This window comes from Neomonachus schauinslandi, chromosome 16, assembly GCF_002201575.2.
Source record: "Neomonachus schauinslandi chromosome 16, ASM220157v2, whole genome shotgun sequence".
Lineage (NCBI taxonomy): Eukaryota > Metazoa > Chordata > Mammalia > Carnivora > Phocidae > Neomonachus > Neomonachus schauinslandi.
In genome coordinates, this window is record NC_058418.1 from 21042678 (window position 1) to 21066103 (window position 23426).

A 23426-nucleotide genomic window follows, 5' to 3' on the forward strand; every position below is an offset into this window, starting at 1 on the left:
CCACCTCACACCAGTCAGAATGGCTAAAATTAACAAGTAAGGAAAAGACAGATGTTGGCGGGGATGCAGAGAAAGGGGAACTCTCCTACACTGTTGGTGGGAATGCAAGCTGGTGCAGCCACTCTGGAAAACAGTATGGAGGTTCCTCAAAAAGCTGAAAATACAGCTACCCTATGACCCAGCAATTGCACTACTGGGTATTAACCCCAAAGATACAAATGTAGGGATCCAAAGGGTACGTGCACCCCGATGTTTATAGCAGTAATGTCCACAATAGCCAAACTATGGAAAGAGCCAAGATGTCCATCGACAGATGAATGGATAAAGAAGATGTGGAGAAGATCGTATATATATATATATATATACCACATCTTCTTTATATATATATACATATATATATGTATATATATACACAATGGAATATTATGCAGCCATCAAAAGGAATGAAAGCTTGCCATTTGCAACAACGTGGATGGAACTAGAGGGTATTATGCTGAGTAAAATAAGTCAATCAGAGAAAGACATGGATCATATGACTTCACTGATATAAGGAATTCTTAATCTCAGGAAACAAACTGAGGGTTGCTGGAGTAGTGAGGGGTGGAATGGATGGGGTGGCTCAGTGATAGACACTGGGGAGGGTATGTGCTCTGGTAAGCGCTGTGAATTGTGCAAGACTGTTGAATCACAGACCTGTACCTCTGAAACAAATACATTATATGTTAAAAAAAGAAGAAGAAGAAGAAGGTAGCAGGAAGGGAAAAATGAAGGGGGGGAAATCGGAGGGGGAGACAAACCATGAAAGACTATGGACTCTGAGAAACAAACTCAGGGTTCTAGAGGGGAGGGAGGTGGGGGGATGGGTTAGTCTGGTGATGGGTATTAAAGAGGGCACGTATTGAATGGAGCACTGGGTGTTATACGCAAACAATGAATCATGGAACACTACATCGAAAACTAATGATGTATGGTGATTAAATAATAAAAAAATCAAATTAAATTAAATTAAATTAAAAAAGAAAGAAATGATACCTTGAAAATGGCAATAGAGATCACAGGAAATAGCCAATTCAAGGAACCAAACACACTGTTCTCTAGGTTTTGACCATCTTATTCTTCTAATCCTCTTACCTCTTTTTACTTAATATTTTAAGTTAAATTGAGTAATATTCTTTGAGAAGATAACTAGAAGTTTATAAAGCAAAACCAGTTTACCCTTCAAATCAATAATCACACCTCTAGGACTTCACATGAAATCACTTCACAGATGAGAAACAACATACACAGAGTGATCTACTGAAACATTATTTGCATTATCAAGAGACTGAAAACCACCAAATGCCCATCAAAAAGATACCAGTTGAAAAAAAGATACCACACAATAGAGTACTATACAACCATAAAATACACAGAGAAAGATCTCTATGAACCAGAGTAATTCCTAGGTATAAATTTAATGAGAAAAACAAGGGGCAAAATATAACATGCTACCTTGTGTGTAAGAAGGTGAGAGGGAAGATAGGTATATTTTCATATTTATTTTTAAAAAAGAAACACCGGGAGGATAAACTAGGAATTACTGAAAATATTAACTGGGATAGGTAGAAGAATGGAATTAATTATCCCAGTATATCTTTTGACACAGCTGTGATTTTACACCATGTAGACGTTTTATGTATTTATAAAACGAAATTAAGTCAAACTGATAAAAAAGCAAACACTACAATCCAATACAAATAGAAACTGTACATCAAATCCGAGAGATAACTGCACAGAAAAAGTAGTAATAACTCAAGCATTTTTGAGATTAGTATCCTAACTCTACAACCTTAAGGGAGTTAATTCTATAAGGACAAATGGAACTGCAAGGAGATCCTGAGCTTCGCTTCACAGGTTTGCTGTTGGCAACAGTATTAATGTAGTAATTCTAAAACTATTTTGTGTATATTGTAGGATAGAACAAATGAATAAATACAGATGTTGTTGAGAACCAAAGTTTTTACTATGGAAGACAGGAGATTCAAATATAGATGGCAGAAATTTTAAGAAGAACCCTATGGTAATGGATCTGAATGAAAAGTTTCAGGATCCACTAAACAATTTTAGTTTTCAACTTTCTTTTTTGAGTAGTTCTAATTATTTGCAAAGACTGGCATTTCATGACTTCTTAAAGGTCTTCCAAAAAAATGGAGAAAATTTACTTAGTAAAAGAATAAAACTCATTTTATCTTACAATTATTATATGAGTACAGTGAACCTTTTTGTAAGTCTAAGTCACATTACAGGATCCTAGTGATTGTATTTTTCCTATGTCTTGTTATTTCATCACCCTAGTAATTTACACTTCACAATCACTTATTATTCCTAACTATGCTTTAAAAAAAGAACTATATAGTAAAAAATGGGGGGGGGGGAATCATGGAACCACCTAGAAGGATACTGCAATCAATCGTGAAAAATCATCCTTCAGTTTTCTTATTGTATTGTCCAAAGTACTACACCATCTTTCAAAAAAGGTATAAAGGCCAAGAGACACTATCTTTGTAGTCTGTTTTTAGCTTTAAATACAGTTGACAATTCAGAAATTTTTTTCTTTTGTTTGTTTTAAAGATTTTATTTATTTATTTGACAAAGAGAGAGACAGCCAGAGAGGGAACACAAGCAGGGGAAGTGGGAGAGGGAGAAGCAGGCTTCCCGTGGAGCAGGGAGCCCGATGTGGGGTGCGATCCCAGGACCCTGGGATCATGACCAGAGCCAAAGGCAGACGCTTAACGACTGAGTCACCCAGGCGCCCTGACAATTCAGAAATTTTCATTTTCTGTCCATGATGGCAAGGAGAAAAAAAGTGACAGAAGAAGACAATTCACAATTATTAAACAAATTAGAATATGAATTTTAAAAATAGCAGCTCTCTTGACCAGTGCTGTCCAATAAAATTTTCTTTGATGATGGAAAGCTTCTAAATCAGTACTGTCAAATGCAACAATGTATGGCTACTGAGCACCTGAAATGTAGTCCATTCGACTGAGGAATTTTTAAATTTTATTTAATTTTAATAATTCTGAATTTTAAACTTAACACCCACATGTGATTAGTGGCCACCATATTTGCACTAGACAAAGGTAAAAAATGATAATATAAATTAATATAAATTAAATCTCAGATTATAAATCTTCAGATGACAAAATCCTAAATTCTCTCAAACTCAACAATCAATGGGCAATATACAAAATTAACTCAAAATGAATCAATGATGTAAATATGAGAGTTAAAACCACAGAGCTCTTAGAAGAAAACAGGTATAAATCTTCATGACCCTGGATTTTGCAATGTGTTCTTAGATACGACACTAAAGCATGAGCAACAAAACAAATAGATAAACTGGACTTCATCAAAATTAAAAACTTTTGTACAAAGGACATTATCAAGAAAGTGAAACAATAACCTATAGAATGGGAGAAAATATTTGCAAATCATACAGCTGATAAGGGTTTAGTACCTAGAATAAAGAACTACAACACAACAAAAAGACAACCCAACTTGAAAATGGGCAAAGGATTTGAATAGACGGTTCTCCAAAGATGACATTTGAATGGCTAATAAACACATGGGAAGATACTCAACATCCTTAGTTATTAGAGAAATGCAAACCCAAACCATAATGAGATAGCTCCACACCTATTAGGATAGCTAAAAACAATGAACAATAAGTGTTGGCAAAGATGTGGAAAAATAGGAAACCTCAGGCACTGCTGATGTAAAATTGTGCAGATGCTGTGGAAAATAGTTGGCTGTTCCTCAAAAAGTTAAACACAGAATTATCATATGACTCAGCAATTCCACTCCTAGGTACATACCATAAAGAACTGAAAACAGGACTCAGATACTTGTACACCAATGTTCATAGCAACATTACTCACAAGAGCAAAAAAGTGGAAACAATCCATGTGCTCATCAAGAGATGAACAAATAAAATGTGGTATATACATACAATGGAATATTATTCAGTCATAAACAGAAATGATGATGATGAACATGGATGAACCCTAAAAACATTACACTACATGAAATAAGTCAGTCACAAAAGGACAAAGATCATATGATTCCATTTATATGAAATATCTAGAATTGGTAAATTCATATAGACAGAAAGTAGGTTAGAGGTAACCAGGGGCTCAAGAGACAGGAGAATGAGAGTTATTGCTTAATGGTTATGGACTTTGTTTGGCGTGTTGAAAAAGTTTTAGAAACAGTGGTGATGGATCCAAAAAAGTTAATGTATTTAATGCCATGGAAATGTACACTTAAAATGGTTAAAATGGCAAATTTTATTTTGTATATATTTTATCACAATAAACAAGATTGCTGAAATAAAAAATCTCTACATTCTATTTCTTTTTTCACTCCTACAAGGTTTTAAGTAAGTTGCTTGAGGTCAGAGACTCAGAGAATGGGGGAGGGGGGGGTAACAGCACTGGAAATGAATTTTGAAAGCAAAGATTATGTAATGGTTTATTTTTGTTATCTCCCTAAATCCTAGAAAATGGGAAACCATGCAAACTGGGAAGAGAACTACACGTATTTGAATATAGTGGATGTTGAATAAAAGATGACTGATTTGAACTGAGGAGGAAAAAAATGAATGAATGAACAATGATATACTTATAAGAACACAAAGGAAGTAAGAGTATTCCCATCCAATTAGTCATTCAACAAGAACTTCATCATGTAATAGCATGCAGCAAGAACCTGGATTATCCCAGGGACGCCTGGATGGCTCAGTCGGTTAAGCGTCTGCCTTCAGCTCAGGTCATGATCCCAGGGTCCTGGGATCGAGTCCCGCATCGGGCTCCCCGCTCTGCAGGGAGCTTGCTTCTCCCTCTGCCTCTGCCTCTCTCTCTCTCTATTTCTCATGGATAAATAAATAAAATCTTTAAAAAAAAAAAAAAAAGAACCTGGATTATCCCATTTTTCTAAAAGGACATGTGGCAGTGTTCTTAAATTTCACATGATCTTTGTATACCAAAATTTACTTAATACAAAGAGGATAGCAATGTTTAAATTCTTATTAAAATATCTAATAAGATTGTTTATTATTATCCCTTATTCTTATGTAAATTATTTCTGTAATTACTCCAAAAAATAAAAAGTAAAAAGGATCCCTTGGACCTAGGACCTGAAAAAGTGATGACTATTTTTTCTGGTATACTGAAAGTTAATATATTTCCACTATCCACTGAAAGGCTTTGATGAAATTAACACCGCAGCAGCAATGAGCAATACTGGAGCCCAGATCTTGATTTCTAACCATTTCTCATTAAAAAGAAACAGAGCTCTTGGAAGAAATAGTCAGTTTCAGGACTCAGGCAAGAAAACTACAAGGTAAGCCTGGGATACCTTGTGCCCAAAACCAGAGTGATCATCTAGGAATTAAGGAACATGCCAAAAGGAGGCAAGAGCTAGCTTCAAGGGGCTCCCATTGGCCAAACTGAAACAATTTAAGCATTAGAAGGAATAATGACAAATTATCACACACTAAATGTTAAAAAAAAAAAAAGTTTATAGTAATACTAAAAGAGGGGAAGGGGCTCTTCTTTACAGAAAACTGCCAGCTATCAACATAGATGGTTAGAAAATCACTAATTTGCAAACATTAACATAATAACTAATTCAGACAAGAAATACCCATGGTAAAGGGTTGTTGTGGAACAGGGTATGTATAGTCTTCAAGCATTTAATCCTTATACAGGGGAAAGGGTACTTTTATGGTGGAAAGATCTGGCAGATGCCACCTTAAACAAGTAATTAGCAACACCAATCATGGGATAATGTAACATGTATCTCCTGCTGTGAGGCAGTGAGAAGCTATCATCATCTACGTAGGATTCTTGCCGTAAATGTTTAACTTAATTTTTTCATGATTTTATTCAACACACACCTCCAAATTGTGGGCCATTCCAAAAGAAAACTTCCATCAACTCTTCAAAAATACCAAATTCATAAAGACAAAAAGATGGCAAGGGGGTTGTTGTAGATGTCAGGAGCCTAAGGGAAAAGACAGCCAAATGCAATCTTTCATCGAATCTTGGATGGAAAAACAGCTATAAAAGACATTTTTAGAAAAACTGAAGACATCTGAGTATATTAAATAACATTGTGTGCCAATGTTCATATCTTGGGTATGAAAAAAAGATATTATGTTTATGTAGGAATATGACCCTGTTCTAAAAGAATATGATGAGCTTAAGTATTAGAGACATGATGATGTCTGCAATTTACTTTCAGATGGTTCAACAAGAAAAAAAAAAAGAAAGAAAAGACAGACGTATAAAGAAAAATCAAGTGGTACAAAATATTATTGATGACTCTAAACTATTCTTTGAACTTTTCTGTTGTTTTACAAATTTTCAAAATAAACAGTTGTGGCTTAAAAAAGAAAAAACTGCCCCCTCCCCAAAAAAAAACACTGCCCTAGGGCAGAGTAAAAAGATTGGAACTCACACCAATCTGGAGAAGAAGGAAAGAATGATGCAAGCTAAAAGATTTTTAAACCCATACTAAAAACATTAGATGAGAAGACATCAAGCACTTATGGTTGAAGCATAGACTGCACCTCCTCTTCCCTTTCCCTATCAGTTTTGGAACTATTCTTGTCTTCTACTCTAATCTGGAGAGACCTAATATAATGAAAACGGGGTTTTCCCCCCTCTTGAAATATCGTATCTTAATGTTTATTAAGAAATTCCAGGGGTGCCTGGGTGGCTCAGTCGGTTAAGCGTCTGCCTTCGGCTCAGGTCAGGATCCCAGGGTTCTGGGATGGAGTCCCACATTGGGCTCCTTGCTCAGCGGGGAGCCTGCTTCTCCCTCTGCCTGCCTCTCCCCCTGCTTGTGCGCTCTCTCTCTGACAAATAAATAAAATCTTAAAAAAAAAAAAAAAATTCCGGAAGACTAAACTCAAAGTTGTTTTTTCTCACAGCACATAACTGGTATGGATAGTTAAGTGCTAACAACAGTAACAAAAACAAGTTGTTCTAAAGTAAAATATAATTCACAAGTAAATAGTTCTAAAAACTCATTTACTTAAAAAATATACCTTCAGCCATAAACAAACATATGTAACTTACAACTCTGCCTTTCTTAGAAGTGGGGAAAAAAAAAAAAGGAGAGAACCTCAACATTAGAAAGATCAAACACACTCTTCAATAAATTACTTATAATACTCCATTTAGAAAAAGCATTTTCTAGGGGCAGCTGCGTGGCTCAGTAGGTTAAGCATCCAACTCTTGATTTCCACTAAGGTCATGATTTCAGGGTCATGGGATCGAGCACTGCCAGCTCCGTGCTCAGCATGGAGTCTGCTTGAGAGTCTCCCCTCTCCCCTCTCCCTCTCTTTAAAAAAAAAAAAAGAAGAAGAAGAAAAAACATTTTCTAATTCAACATCTGGGGTGCCTGGGTGGCGCAGTCCTTAAGCGTCTGCCTTTGGCTCAGGTCATGATCCCAGGGTCCTGGGATCGAGCCCTGCATCAGGCTCCCTGCTCTGCAGGAAGCCTGCTTCTCCCTCTCCCTCTCCCCCTGCTTGTGATCCCTCTCTCGCTGTGCCTCTCTGTCAAATAAATAAATAACATCTTTTAAAAAAATAAATAAATAAATAAATAAAATTTCAACACCCATCCAGAAAAAGTCTTAGCTAACTAGGAATATAGGGAAGTTTCCTTAATCTGATAAAAAGTAAATACTAAAAATATCCGCAGTAAACATCACATTAATGGTGAAATTTTGAAAGTTTACCCCCTAACACCCACCATCACCATTTTTATTCAACCTTGCACTAGAAATTCTAGCCAGGGGGCGCCTGGGTGGCTCAGTCATTAAGCGTCTGCCTTCGGATCAGGTCATGATCCCAAGGTCCTGGGATTGAGCGCCGCATCAGGCTCATCGCATCAGGCTCCCCACTCGGCGGAGAGCCTGCTTCTCCCTCTCCCACTCCCCCTGCTTGTGTTCCCTCTCTTGCTGTCTCTCTCTCTGTCAAATAAATAAAATCTTTAAAAAAAAAATTCTAGCCACTGCAAAAGGCAAGAAAAATAAAAAGCATGAGGACTGGAAGGATAAAATAAGGCAATCTTGAGGAATCACAACAAAACTTACACTACCAGGTATCAAGATGATTTATAAAGCTATAATAATTAGTGTAGGTTTGCAAGAAAAGACAAACAGGCCCTTGGAACAGAGTCAAGAAATGGACCCACACATATAGTTACCTTATTTATGACAAAGATAATGATGCAATGGAAAGAGGACAATCTTTCCAATAAATAGTGATGGGGCAACTAGGAATGGTAAAAATGAAACCTGACCTCAATCCCCCATTATATACAAAATCAACTTCAGGTAGATTGTAGATCTAAACATGAAAGGCAAAACAATAAAGCTAGAAGATAAGAGAATATCTTCAGAACATTAGGGTAGAAAAGACTTCCTAAAAACAAGACAAAAAACAAAAGACAAAAACCACCAATCATAAAGGATTGTTAAAATTCAGAATTTCTTCTCTTCATCAAAGGACACCATTATAGAATGTTAGTCAAGCCACAGACTAGAGAAGAAGTTTACAAAGCATTCCTAAAAAAGCACTCATATCTGGGCGCCCGGGTGGCTCAGATGGTTAAGCACCTGCCTTCGGCTCGGGTCATGATCCCAGGGTCCTGGGATCGAGCCCCGCATCGGGCTCCCGGCTCGGCGGGAAGCTTGCTTCTCCCTCCTCCCACTCCCCCTGCTTGTGTTCCCTCTCTCGCTATGTCTCTCTCCGTCAAATAAATAAATAAAATCTTAAAAAAAAAAAGCACTCATATCAAAAGTACATAAAGAACTGCTATGAACCAATTAGAATATGGTGAACATCCCAATGGAAAATGGACAAGAGATGAGCAAGTATTTTACCAAAAACAAACAAAACAAAAAAGCAAGTGGCCAATAAATATTTGAAAAGGTGATCAACCCCATTAGTCAATATTAAAATGGCTAGCCAATATGAAACATAACAGTGGTGATGAGAACGTGCAATAGCTGGAACTTTCACCCACTGCTGACAGGAGTGTAAATTGGTATAACCACTTTGGAAAACAAGCATTATAGGTAGAACTGAAGACAAATACCCCATTAGAAGTTCAGGGCAAAAAGTACAAACAACCCAAATTGTTCACCTGAAAAATCAAGAGAGTCAATGAAGATTCTAATATCAGCCTAGCACACACAGAATTTTCATTATATTATATATAATACAACCCCCCAGTCCTGTTATCCCTTTCTTCACACAGGAGAAATGGATGCTTATAATTGAAGATCAGTATGATTCTCAAAACACATTCCAATGGCTTCTCGTATCATAAAAATAAAAACCAAAATCCTTACAATAGCCTGGCACAACTCTCACCTTGACTCATTCTGAGCTGGTTGCCGGGACTAGAAATGTATTTTCCAAAATATCCTCCTTAACCAAAACTTTCTCTTCTACCTAGCTTTACCTATCACAAACCATCGGACATTTTAAATGTGCCTATTCCATGCCTTTACCACTAGAATGTAATCTCCACAAAAGCAAGGACTTTGTTTTGTTCATTACTGTATCCTCAGCAGAGGATGGCATGTAGTAGGTATGTGCCTGCCATGTGGCATTCAATATTGGCATTCAACTCAATATTTGTTGAAAAGTTACATGTTTGGATTCTGGGCTTGGAGAGAACAGCTGTTGTATGAGGTACACGGCTGACAGTTTCTTAAACTATGGGCAGTTCAGTTTATCATAAGAAATATGAAAACCCTCCATTAAGTTAAATTAATTGTTCTGCTTTATGAAGAACTTGAAAGATTTAGTGTTAATCCAGGTTCTACATCAGGAAAGTATAAATTATTCCAAACTCCAATTGATAATTATAAGAGTCACTCAGCAGTAATCATAACAAAATAATATTATACTCATGAATTCTCCAGAGTTACTATTATCCTACAAACCTATGAAAACAATACTATATACCACTTTTTTCACATTACAATAAAATCTCAGTAATTCTGCTAACAAAAGATAATAGTACCTGGAAATATAAAATGCAGATATTGTAGAAATATTACCCTGGCCAAGAAACCAAAATTTCAACATAATGCAACTCTAAGATAGAACTAGATTTAACAAGATCTGAGTATCAGGAAACTTCCCTAGAACAGCCCACTACAGTCCTAGATCATAACTTTTATGGCATAGGTCGGTCTAGAAAAGCTCCAAAGTAGCTCACGTTTTCCACCAAATATTTTACTGCCATTGGTAAAAACATATTTAGTTAAAAGGAAAAAAAAAAGATGAGCTACGTTCTTTCTTGTCCCACTATAATCTTCTGACAGAGAATTAAGAGCAAATAAAACCTCCAAGGAAAAAAAAAAAGGAAATCAACTGGGGAACGGATGTTTGAATAAATTATATCTATCAATTCTGGAATAACCAAGAAAATAAACCACATTAACTGGTGTTCAAACTAGCCAAGAGCCATTTTTCAGGCCCAGAATATATTTAGCAATTAAAGATACAACATCCCAGTTTCATTACAATTAATGAAAGTAAGTTTTTTCAACAGCCTTTATTGAAAGAGCTAAAATCCCATCCAATTTCACTCACTTTTAGCTAAAATAAGAAATGAAATTGTGTGCTTTAAAAACATTTAATGGTGTTTTCCTATATAAACTGAATACTTACATACATACAAACGTAACTGTAACCACACTAAACATACTGCTCTAAATTTTTAATGTCTGCATAAAAGCTCCTCATACTATCATGATTTAATCAATATCCTAACATTGGATTTTTAGTTTTTCATTATTATAAACAAAGCTGCAGGGAACCTTTCTGTACATGTCTTTTTGCTAAATCAAAAAGGAATAAACAGAGCTTTAACTAAAAAAAAAAAAAAGTTTTTGAAAATGTTTCAGCCTTGATACTATAAATGAAAACAATGTTAAAATATTTGATCATGTCCATTTATTACAGATGTTGCCATTTGTTGAGGCTGGGGCTCATTTATGCTCCTCCTTTGTCTTTTTTCCTTAGTCACTAATTTTTTGTACTTGTTATTCATTGCTCCAAAGTATAAACAAAGGAAAAAAGAGAGAGGAACCAACTTGTCATACTTCTTAGCTGAATTTGGGGAAAAAAAAAAAAAAATCCAAAAAACAAAAAACAATGATGAGCAACATTTAAACCACATTACCTGGCAGCCGTTCTCAAACAAGGCTCCCAGTGAAAATAATACCCTAAATCTAAGGTATCCACTGTATGTGATGAATTAATTTCTCTCCTCTGCATCTAAAGCCTACTAGCTAGATACACACACACACACACACACACAGTCATTCGTATCATTTTCTTCAGGTGTTAGTTCTTTCTCACATTGGGAAAACCATTGGAAAAACCCAAGTCCTAAAGCACATTTAACTGAATTTATATAAAAAAAATACTAAGTGTCACACAAATATAAAGCTACAATGACATTTTTCCTTTTTTCATTCTAAGAATGTCCCAACACTTCTATTTTACTGTACTGTATCTGGGTTGGTTTTAAAGCCTAAATAAAGTCCCTCACAAAAAAATGTTGAGTATTTACTAGGTAAAGTTTTCCTATACTAAACTATAATTAAAGTATAGCTATCTAACCAGTATATTTTGTGGCATTATGGGTCTCCTGTTCACTGCAGCAGATCCTTTAAAATACAGTGTAGTCTATTTAGGGAAGGCTTTATCATCAACTGGGAATGATTTTACATACCCATGACACACACACACACATGCTTATTTTATGTGCCAAAACATTAACACAACACAGAAATTTGGTAACATAATGTCTACTGAAAATAGTTATTTAGGTTCCCACAGGACTGTAACTGAAAAGGCAGTCTTCAAATGTAACTGAATATTACACCAGAAAGCTGTTCAGAGCACCCCAAAATGTATCCTTTGTATTTCAGCCACACTAACATCAGAATAAAACTAAGGATATCTCTTTTTACCATGACAAACAGAAGAAAACATATCAAAGTCAGCATTATGCACATGTTATACTATGAAAGAGACGAGTAATTTCTCTACAGAACAGACTACAGGCAATGGGAACACCATCTTCTGAGGGTCTGTTCCACATTTCCTAAAAGAACAAAAAATGTAAATACTTTTGCCAAAAATGAACAAATTGTTCTCATAAAGAGCTGTCTTTTCTTTTTCTCTTAAAAAAACATTAAGATCCATTAACGTCTTGTAATTTAAATACACAATACTTGTTGGATTAAAAAAAAAAAAAAGCCAAGTTTAAAACCCAGCAGTCATATAAGGCACTAGAAAAAAATGGCTCTCAGAAAAGGAAATACAATGCATAAAATAAGTAGGAAAGATTCCCAGTCATCCTAACAGGTGGTTTCCAAGCAAACCAGAATTTTTTAGGTTCTATGAAAAGTCCCTCATCTAGCTGAACTGAGTATATTTATATACCTATGTAAATAGTTATTTTTATACAGGAATGTTCAATAGAAAGTCAGGGATTCCCACTATTAAGAGTTTTGCAACTTCCTAACCCTTTTAACCAAGATACTCCCAGTATGGCCTAGGACATTTTAAGTAAAGTAATGCTGCTTGTCAAAGTAAGAATTTCAAACTCAGCAAATAACCTGAACCTGAAATGCTACAGAATCCAAAGGGAAAAAATCTCAGATTAAACAATAACACCGTATTCCTTAACCTGGGCATACTTCTTCATATACAATCCCATTAGGAAATGCAAAATTTTCTCTCTACACTGGCAGATTAAAACTCACGTATGATACGACTGGAGTTAAAATGTAATAAAATAGCGTCCTATCCTGACAAAAACTAAACCACCAAAGCTGGAATTGCACATGAAGGCTATCATTACAAAACTAATGAAACTTCTAAATGCAATCAGATAAAGAGCAACAAAGAGTATACATTTTAGCAACAATTTTTTTTAAAAAGCTATTAAGGTGAGCACTTCCATTTACCGCGTACCCCAAACCAAAAATAATTCCCACGCATTGTTGCATTCATTAAGTCTAAAAACTCACTTTGATATGCAAGTTAAACAGACTGTCACCTCCCTCTTTCCCATCCCTTCCCTCCCCTCGAAGGTCAAAGGGCTCCAGACAAAAGACAACAAAAGCACGTGACAAAAGTTTCTCCCAACACTTTCTCTCTCCAGGCCTAGAGGCTGTGCTCCTACCCGATACCGGGTCAAGATCGAGCTGGGCCCCAGAGCGGAGGGCTGCGGGCCACAGAGGAAAGGAGGAGGCTGCCGGGGCGGGCGAGGGGGAGGGGAATCGGACCCCGACGAGGGTCCCAGCCCCGGGAAAGGGGGCGCGGGCGCCTCCCGAGACCACCGGCGGAAGCGCGGGGCCCGGAGCGCGGCCTGTTACCTTTTCCTGCTCCTCGCGGAGCCGCGCCACCTCCGGGGCGCGCAGCGGCGCCGCGGCCGCGGCCGAGGCCGAGGCCGAGGCGTGGGGCCCGGGGTCGGGCGGGGCCTCCATGGCGGGGGCGCCGGGACCTCAGCGGGGCGAACGAGTCCTAAACAAATGTTTATGGAGGCGGCGTGGCCGGCGGCTGCCCAGCGCCCGCGTGCTCGCCCTCATGCGCTGCGCGCCCCGCGCTGAGGAGGCCGCGCCTGCCTTCTCCGCTGCCGCGGCGGCCGCTGCTCGCGTCCGGGCTACCCGCGGCCGCATCTCACACACGCATGCCGCCCGCCGCCGCCGCCGCCGCCGCCGCCGCGGGCTCGAAGCAGCAGGCGGGCCGCTGAGAGCCGGAGGCGCCTGTCCGGTGGCCGGGCCGAGTCGGGCGTCCTGTGGCGGCCGCGCCTCCTCCGCGCCTCCCTCGTAAGCTCCACCCCTCGCCCCGCCCCGCGCGGCACGCCGGGAAGCGCGCGCGCAGCCTCCGCCCTTGGCCCCGCCCTCGGTGGGTCACGTGGTGCGGGAGCGGCGCGACTAGGGTAGGCTCAGCCGAGGCTGCGGTGGGTTGTAGCCCTCTGGAAGCTTTCATTCTAGCGGGATTGACGCTCAGTGAGCGCTCATGGACGTGGGCACTGTCTTATCCTTGCGCCTTCCTCATCCTCCATGCACCAGTCGTTTAGCGCTGCATCTGGCGATAGGAGCTTAGATAATGCACCAAAGCTGTTTCGTAAGAACATTTAATTTTAGCAAAGTCAACTCCTTCCTGTGCCTGTTTAATGAATTAAAATATGCAATTATACTTTGCCGTGTATTAATTACTGTGCTTATATTAATATAGTGCTATGTTTGGACTATTTAAGAGATTTTTCAAGGATAACTTTGCCCATTCTTTTTCTCTTATTTTAGAACTATGCCCTTTTTCTCATACTGTACACAGTAGGCACCCAATTAATGCTTACTGGCTGGAACTGGCCTTGGCCTTACAACCACCTCTGCTCCAACTCCTAACAGAAATGGATGGATCCTGTTCCTTCAGCATTGTACAGATGGGAATAGGCTTGGAGTTACCTGCAGTTTACACCTTTGTGTGCCTGCTTGCTCTATTTCTCTTCCCTCTCTCCTGGCCTGCTCCCCAGTCCAGATACACCCTTTTTCCATTTGCTTCAAAGGAAGACAGAAGGAAAACTTGGGCAAATGATAAATGTTAATTCCTCTCTTTTCCTCACTGCATAGACGTTGGTGTCAACATCTTTGAAAGAGGCCGAATCTGACTGCTCATACACCTCCTCTAGCTCCATCATCATCTCTCTGACTTCAGCCACCTCAGTAGCTTCTTCTCTGGCCTCCTTGTTTCCACTCTTGCCCCCTGAAATGGACATGGTCGGCTGCCCAACCGACCTTCCCTCCTTCAGATGGTCAGCCCTAGCCCACACAACTCCTGTGCCTGTAGGAAGCTGACCCACCCCCAGCTCCAGTCTAAAGGCAATGCATTTACCCCATAAGTGGTTGATTCAGGAATGAGATGTGATACTTCACAGACAGAGGTTTCCTGAAGGCTTCTGAAAAAGTTCTCCCTCATTCTTCGGAAGCGTTTCCATAAAAAAAAAAAAAAGTCTATCCCTTGGTGGGGAAGTACAAAGCATATTTCAGGTCTAGTAAGACTGCCTAGACATCCCCTAGACTCAGAATGTAGTTGAGTCTGTGGTCAGCAGAGCCAAGAGACAGAACTTGAGTTCTTCACTATTTCACAGAACTTGATTCAGGGCTGAATCAGCCAATTCTGAAATCTGCATTACCTCTGGACTTCTGGTTAAAGAAGCCAGTAAATGTCCTGACTGATTAAAGCAGTTTGCATCAGGTTTTCTATCACTAGCAGCCAAAGACTCTGATTCATGCACCCCCAATCTATTCTCAGCTCAGCAGCCTGAGGGAGCTTTTAAAAATAACCAGATCATGTCATTCTCCGTGTTTGAGCCCTCCATGACTTCCCCCTGCAACTAGAATAAAACCCAGATGTCCTACTAGAATTCCGTATTATCTGACCCACCTTTCCCACTTCCTTGCATGCCCCCTGCCACTCATATCAATCACAATTGGTTTCTCCCTTCTCCTGCCTCCATGTCTTGGCACTGGCTGATCTTTCTGCCTGCAGTACTTCTGCCAGATCTTTGCATGGTCTACCCCTTTGCATTACTCAGGCCTCAATCAAATGAAGAGGCTTTCCTGACATCCTTCCCATAGAAGGCCCTCCCCGCTCCTCCAAGCATCCTCCAGCACCTCACTTTTTAAATGTTCATAGCACTTACTACTTTTTAGGATTCTCACTTTTATCTGCTTCCATGCTAGTTACCATCTCTTCACACTAGAACACCAGCTCCATGAGAGCAGGGATGTGGTAGACATTCCATGAACACTTTCTGCTTCCTAGAGCTCAAAAGTGACAATAGAAGAACTTGAAGTATAAACCCAGACAGACCCAAATTGTGATCCCAACTCTGCCACTTGCCTGCTGACAAGCCTTAGGCAAGACACTTAACCTCCTTCTGAACTTCATTAACTTGTACAACAGGTCTTAGAGTGCTACCTGCCTCAGGGTTGGCTTGAAGAATGAGAGTGATCACAATTGTAAAACTTCCTCCATCCATCTAAAATCCTTCAAATTATAGTCACTCATCCAGGTGAACATCAGGCACCCCAAAACACCTTCAACAAAAGAAAGTGAAATTTCGGCAAATATTCTTGACCCCCTTCCATGTACCAGGCCCTCCACTGGGCACAGGGGACATGAGGGGAGCCAGGCAGGCACCAGAATTGTCCACGGATCTTGGAGTCAACCCAGGGCTGCAGACCTTAGATGAGGTTCTAACAATTCTATAGGAAGGTTGTCCTTAACCCCCAGGTCAAAAGATCATCCCCTCCAGGAAATTCCCCTAGTACTTCATCTGCTTATTCTTAGGGTTGACACTGATCACTTTAATCCTTGTAGTATGTGGTTTTTCTGTACATTTCAGCCTCCCCTCCAAGGAAAGGATGAAATCTTCCTTAAATCTGAAAAATACATAGCAACAGGCATGGCAGTTGCTGCAGTTTGTTGCCATCTCTCAGATGCCAGTGACAGAAACCCAACTTAGAGTGACTTATGCAAAAAAAACAAAACAAAAACAAACAAAAAAAACCTTTAAAGGCAGGGTTCAGGAGGACATCAGGCAAATAGTGGAGTAGGAGGCCCTACGGATCAGTCCCTTCATCAAAACAACATCTAGTTTCTATCAACTAGAAACAGGAAACACTTCAGAGTCAACTATTTTGCAACTCTGGAACCTGAACAGATACAAAAACCAGGAGGGTGCTTGATGAAGGAAGAGGTGCTAACTGTTGGTAAGAGGATAGTGGTGGGGAGGGGCTTGTGAGAACCAGCTGCCAAGCCCCATTCCTCAGCCACCACCCCACCATGCAGCTGTGGGATTAGCAGCCAGCATTCCTGGAGTGGTTGGCTGATGCCAGGGTGAGCAGTAAGATCCTTGTTCTCCAAAACTTTGGGGTTATGCATTTTGGTCAATTTACCAGCTCCCTGAGAGACTGGTGGAGACAGCACCAACTCTTGTCTGGGTTTTAGCTTTCTGGAATCCTGGCAGTTTCCCCTGACAGCATCTATTGGAAGATTTAAAGGGACAGAACACTTTTTTTTTTTTTAAAGGAAATCTTTGTCAAATCACTGAATCGCTGCAGAGCTAACAGAACAGAAACTTCAGTGACCATACATACCAAGGAATACACTTTGAAAAAAAAGGTTGGAAAATCACTAACCAAATGGTGGCAACCTCCAACAAGCAAAACTCAGCAATCCCTGAGGAGCAGGAAAATTGGATTTCCAGAGTTACCGCATAATAATACTCAAAATGCTGAGTCCTCAGCAAACATTATAAAACATTCCAAAAAACAAGGATGTAAAGCCAATTCACAGAAGAAACAATAATTAGAAACCATCCCTAAGGAAGCCCAGACATTGGAAATATTAGTCAAAGACATTAAATCAACTGTCTTACATATACTTAATAAGCTGAAGGAAATCATAGACAAAGAACTAAAGGAAACCACAAGAACAATGTATGAACAAATAGGGAATGGCAATAAAGAGATCAAAATTATAAAAAGGAACAAAATGGAAACACTAGAGCTGAAAAATACAATAAACAAAAAATAAAATAACAAATTCACTAGAGGAGCCAAAAAGCAGATTTGAGCAGGCAGAAGAAATAATCAGCAAACTTGAATGTAAGACACTCAAAATTATCCAGTCAGTTACAGAAAGAAAAAAAACGTGAAGAGATAGGAACAGAGCCTATGAGCCTGAGGGACACCACTAAGCATACCAACATTTGCACAACAGGAGTTCCAGGAGAAGAAAGAAAGTGACCAAAAATTTTGAAAAAATATGGCAGAAAACTTCCCAAATTTGATGACAGATTTGAATACACACATCCAAGAGGACTAAGCAACTCCAAGCAGGATAAACTCAGAGATGTGTATAACTGAGATACATTATAGTCAGATTGTCAAAACATAAAAACAAAAAGACAGTCTTGAAAGCAACAAGTAACAAGTGACTTGTCATATACAAGGAATCCTCAGTAAGATTAACAGATAATTTCTAATCAGCAATCATGGAGGCCAAAGAGCATATTCAGTCCTGAAAGGGAAAAACTACCTCTCAACAAAGAATTCTATATTGGACAATCTATCTTTCAAGAATGAAGGAGAAATTAAAACATTTCCAGATAAATAAGAGCTGAAGGAGTAGACCTGCTTACTAGTAGACCTGCTTTGCAAGAATTGCTAAAGTGAGTCTGTTGGGCTGAAATAAAAGAACACTAGACAGTAACTCAGTCATATGAGAAATAGAGAACACTGATAAAAGTAGTAACTACACAGGTAAACATAAAAACCAGTATCATTGTAGGTTTGGTTTGTAATTCTTCTTTTTTCACCTACAACTTAAAAGATAAATGCATAAAACAATCATAATAAATCTATGTTAATAGGGCACACCATGTATAGAAATGTGATCTGGGACAATAACAATATAAAGGAGAAGGGCAAAACTGTAGAGGAGCCCAGTGTATACTATTGGAACTAAGTTGGTTTTATTCAAACTGGGGTGTTATAAGTTTAAGATGTTAATTATAGTTCACAAGGCAAGTACTATGACAATAACCAAAATGTATACAAACAAGGAAAGAAGAGAATCAAAATGATACACTACAAAATAATCTAATAAATACAAAAATGTAGGAAGTGAAGAACAGAAAACATAAAAGATATACAAAAACAGGGTGCCTGGGTGGCTCAGTTGGTTAAGCGACTGCCTTTGGCTCAGGTCATGATCCTGGAGTCCCGGGATCGAGTCCCGCATCGGGCTCCCTGCTCAGCAGGGAGTCTGCTTCTCCCTCTGACCTTCCTCCTTCTCATGCTCTCTGTCTCTCATTCTCTCTCTCTCAAATAAATAAATAAAATCTTTAAAAAAAAAAAGATACACAAAAACAAATAGCTATTTGGCAGAATTAAGTCATTCTTTATCAATAATTTAAGTGTAAATACAGGGGCGCCTTGGTGATGCAGTCAGTTAAGCATCCAACTCTTGGTTTCAGCTCAGGTCGGGATCTCAGGGTCATGAGAATTGTCATGGACTGAATGTCTCCCCAAAATTATTATGTTGAAGACCTAACCCTCAAGGTACTGAATTTGGAGAGAGATCCTTTGTGAAAGTAATTAAGGTTAAGTGAGGTCATAAGAATGGGCCCCACCCAATAGGATTAGTGTCCTTACAAGAGGAGTCACCAGAAAGCTCATTCTCTCCTCATACACACTGAGGAAAGGCCATGTGAGGACACAGTGAAAAAGCAGTCATCTGTAAATTAGGAAAAGATCTGTCACTAGAAACTGAACTTGCTTGATCAGGAACTTCTAGCCTCCCAAACTCTGAGAAAATAAATTCTTGTTGCTTAAACCACCCAATCTGTGGTATATTGGGATCATAGCCCAAGAAGATTAATAAAACAATGCTCTTCAAAGCAATCTATAGATTCAAAGCAATCCCTATCAAATCCCAATGACATGTTTTGCAGAAGTAGAAAAACGCATCCTAAATTTCACATGGAATTCCAAGGGACCCTCAATAGCCAAAATAATCTTGAGAAAGATCAAAGTTGGAAAAGATCTCACACTTCCTGATTTCAAAACTTACTTCAAATCTACAGTAATCAAAACACTGTTACTAGCATAAGGATAAACACATAGACCAATGGAACTGAATAAAGAGCCCAGAAATGAACCCTCCCATATATGGTAAATTGATTTTTGACAGGAGTTCCCAGATCATTCAATGGGGAAAGAACAGTCACTTCAACAAATGGCACTAGAGAAACTGGATGTCCACATGCAAAAGAATGACATTGGACCCTGACCTTACACCATCTACAAAAATTAACTCAAAATGAATAAAACCTAAACATAAGACCTAAAACTTTAAAACTCCTTGAAGAAGTCATGGGGGAAAATCTTCATGATTTTGGAATTGGCAATTTCTTAACTATGACACCAAAAGTACAGGCCACAAAAAAAATATAGGTATATTTGATTTCATCAAAATTAAGAACTTTTATGCAACAAATGACACTATCAAGAGAATGAAAAGACAATATAGGGAGGAAATATTTGCAAATCATATCTTATAAGGGTTTAATATCAAGAATATCTACCTAACAGATGAATGGATAAAGAAGATGTGGTATATATATACAATGGAATATTATGCAGCCATCAAAAGGAATGAGATCTTGCCATTTGCAACGACGTGGATGGAACTGGAGGGTATTATGCTGAGCAAAATAAGTCAAACAGAGAAAGACATGTATCATATGATCTCACTGATATGAGGAATTCTTTTTTTTTTTTTAAAGATTTTTTATTTATTTATTTGACAGAGAGAGACACAGCGAGAGCAGGAACACAAGCAGGGGGAGTGGGAGAGGGCGAAGCAGGCTTCCCGCTGAGCAGGGAGCCCGACGCGGGACTCCATCCCAGGACCCTGGGATCATGACCTGAGCGGAAGGCAGACGCTTAACGACTGAGCCACCCAGGCGCCCTGATATGAGGAATTCTTAATCGCAGGAAACAAACTGAGGGTTGCTGGAGTGGGGGGTGGGGTGGGAGGGATGGGGTGACTGGGTGATAGACACTGGGGAGGGTATGTGCTCTGGTGAGCGTCATGAATTGTGCAAGACTGTTGAATCTCAGATCTGTACCTCTGAAACAAATAATGCAATATATGTTAAGAAAAAAAGAAGAAGAAGAAGGTAGCAGGAGGGGAAGAATGAAGCGGGGGAAATTGGAGGGGTAGACGAACCATGAGAGACTATGGACTCTGAAAAACAAACTGAGGGTTCTAGAGGGGAGGGGGGTGGGAGGATGGGTTAGCCTGGTGGTGGGTATTGAGGAGGGCACATTCTGCATGGAGCACTGGGTGTTATGCACAAACAATGAATCGTGAAACACTACATCTAAAACTAATGATGTAATGTATGGGGATTAACATAAAAATAAAAAAAAAAAAGAATATCTACCTATACCTACATTTATCTCTCTCTATAAGGTTATAGAGAGAGATAAAGATATATCTCCTACAACTCAACAATAACAACAGAAAACAATTCAAAAATTGGCAAAGGACTTGAATAGACATTTCTCCAAAAAAGATGGTATAAATGGCCAATAAACACATGAAAAGACGCTCACTGACCCTAACCATTAGGGAAATGCAAGTCCAAACCACAATGAGATACCACTTCAAGGCCACTAGGATGAATACTATGAAGGAGGAGGAACGGAAAAAAGAAAGCAAGGAAAGAGGAAATAACAAGTTTTGGCAAGGATGTAGAGAAACTGGAACATTCTGTCATTGCTGTCGGGAATATAAAATGTTATGGCTGCTATGGGAAAGTTTGGCAGTTTCTCAAAAAGTTAAATGTAGGGGCGCCTGGGTGGCTCAGTCGATTAAGCGGCTGCCTTCGGCTCAGGTCATGATCCCAGGGTCCTGGAATCGAGCCCCACGTCGGGCTCCCTGCTCAGTGGAGAGTCTGCTTCTCCCTCTCCCTTTGCCTGCCTCTCTGCCTACTTGTGCTATCTCTCTGTCAAATAAATAAATAAAATCTTAAAAAAAAAAGTTAAATGTAGAGTTACCATATGAACCAATAATTTCACTCCTAGACATACACCCCAAAGAAGTGAGAACAGATACTCAAACAAATACATCTATGTTCATAGCAGCATTCCTCAAGCAGACAAAAGGTGAAAAAAAAAATCAAGTTTCCATCAACAGATAAATAGATAAACAAAATGTGGTGTGTGTATTTATACTGTGTGTATACATATGCATGTGAACATTATTTAATCATCATAATGGGAATTAAGTTCTGATACATGCTGCAACACTGATGAATCTTGAAAACATGAAATAATGTAAAATAAATATGAAATTATGAAAACATAAGTGAACTAAGCCAGATGAAAAGTACAAATATAGTATTATTCCACTTATATGAAATATCGAAAGCAGGTAAGTTCATGGAGACAGAAAGTAGATGAGAGGTTACCAAGGCCTAGGGGGGAAAGGGAGATGGGGGTCATTGCTCACTGGTTAGTTTCTGTTTGGAATAATAAAAGAGTTCTGGAACTAGTGGTGACACAACATTAGTTAAATGTTGTTATACAACATTGTGAATGCACTCAATGCCACTCAATTGTACACTTAAAGATAGCTAAAATCATAGATTTTATGTTATATTTTCCAAAAGAAAGAAAGAAAGAAAGAATGAGGGGCGCCTGGGTGGCTCAGTCGGTTAAGCGTCTGCCTTCGGCTCAGGTCATGATCCCAGGGTCCTGGGATGGAGCCCCACATCGGGCTCCTTGCTCAGTGGGGAGCCTGCTTCTCCCTCTGGCCCTCCCCCACTCATTCTTTTTTTCTCTCTCTCTCTCCAATAAATAAATAAAATCTTAAAAAAAAAACACAAAGAAACAATGAGCTTTGTTGCCTCATGTAACTGAAAAGTTCAGTGATAGTTTCAGATAAGGCTAGACCCAGGAGCTCAATATATAGCATCATGGACAGGTCTTTCTGCTCCTCTTTGTGCTTTCTTCTGCACTGGCTTTATTCTGAAGCAGTTTCCTTAAACATGGAGGGTCCCAACATTCCAAGTCATCAATGTACTCTGGGAAGAAGATACCTCTTTCTTCCTAGATCGGCGGGCTTCATTGTCCACAGCTAGAGCCCAAGAGGAGGGGATGGGTCAACTCCATTCCAAACATAATGATTACGGGTATGAGGTGTCTTCCCAAAGAAAATCTGAAGACATAGGAGAGGATGCTATGCAGGCAAACCCTCAAATGCCCACTATAAGCTTCAGGGCTTCAACAAGAGCTGCTGGCCCCCAGGAGCCTGGATATTCCTTGCCTTTTCAAAATTTTTATTTTTTTAACCTACTCCTTTCCCTGGTGTAGAAGTTAGCCAACCATAAAATGATAAGTAATACCAGAAGAAGAAAGATGAGAGTCCTAAATGATCCACTTAGTGGATGATCAAATGCCTGTGTCAATTAGGATTTATTAAGTTGCAAATGTGTTACAAACTGCCTTAATTTAAAAGACAATTTATTGGCTCTTAATACTGAAAAGTTCAGGAGTGGGTCAGCTTTCAGGTGTGGCTTGATTAAGTGGCTTCAACAACAACAGTTGGGCTTGCTTTCTCTTCTCTGAGCCCTGCCTTCTGTTGCATCTACATCATTCTCAGCTGTCTGGGAGCTCCAGGCTCCCAACCTCTAGGGTCAAGTGGGTAACTCTGTCTGCTCTGAGTGAGAAAGAGAAGCATCAGTCTCCGGGTT

The 23426-nt window shown here is 39.3% G+C and overlaps 1 protein-coding gene across 2 annotated transcripts in view; it reads right to left on the reverse strand.

Moving 5' to 3' along the window:
- Window positions 1-13903, reverse strand: part of URI1 (URI1 prefoldin like chaperone) — a 73702-nt gene extending 59799 nt beyond the window's left edge. For both annotated transcript variants that reach the window (XM_021701053.1, XM_021701052.1), the window contains exon 1: window positions 13465-13903. In XM_021701053.1, the coding sequence (XP_021556728.1) occupies window positions 13465-13575 (111 nt within the window). In that variant the 5' untranslated portion in view covers window positions 13576-13903. The remainder of the gene's footprint in view (window positions 1-13464) is intronic.
- Between the last annotated feature and the right edge of the window lie 9523 nt (window positions 13904-23426).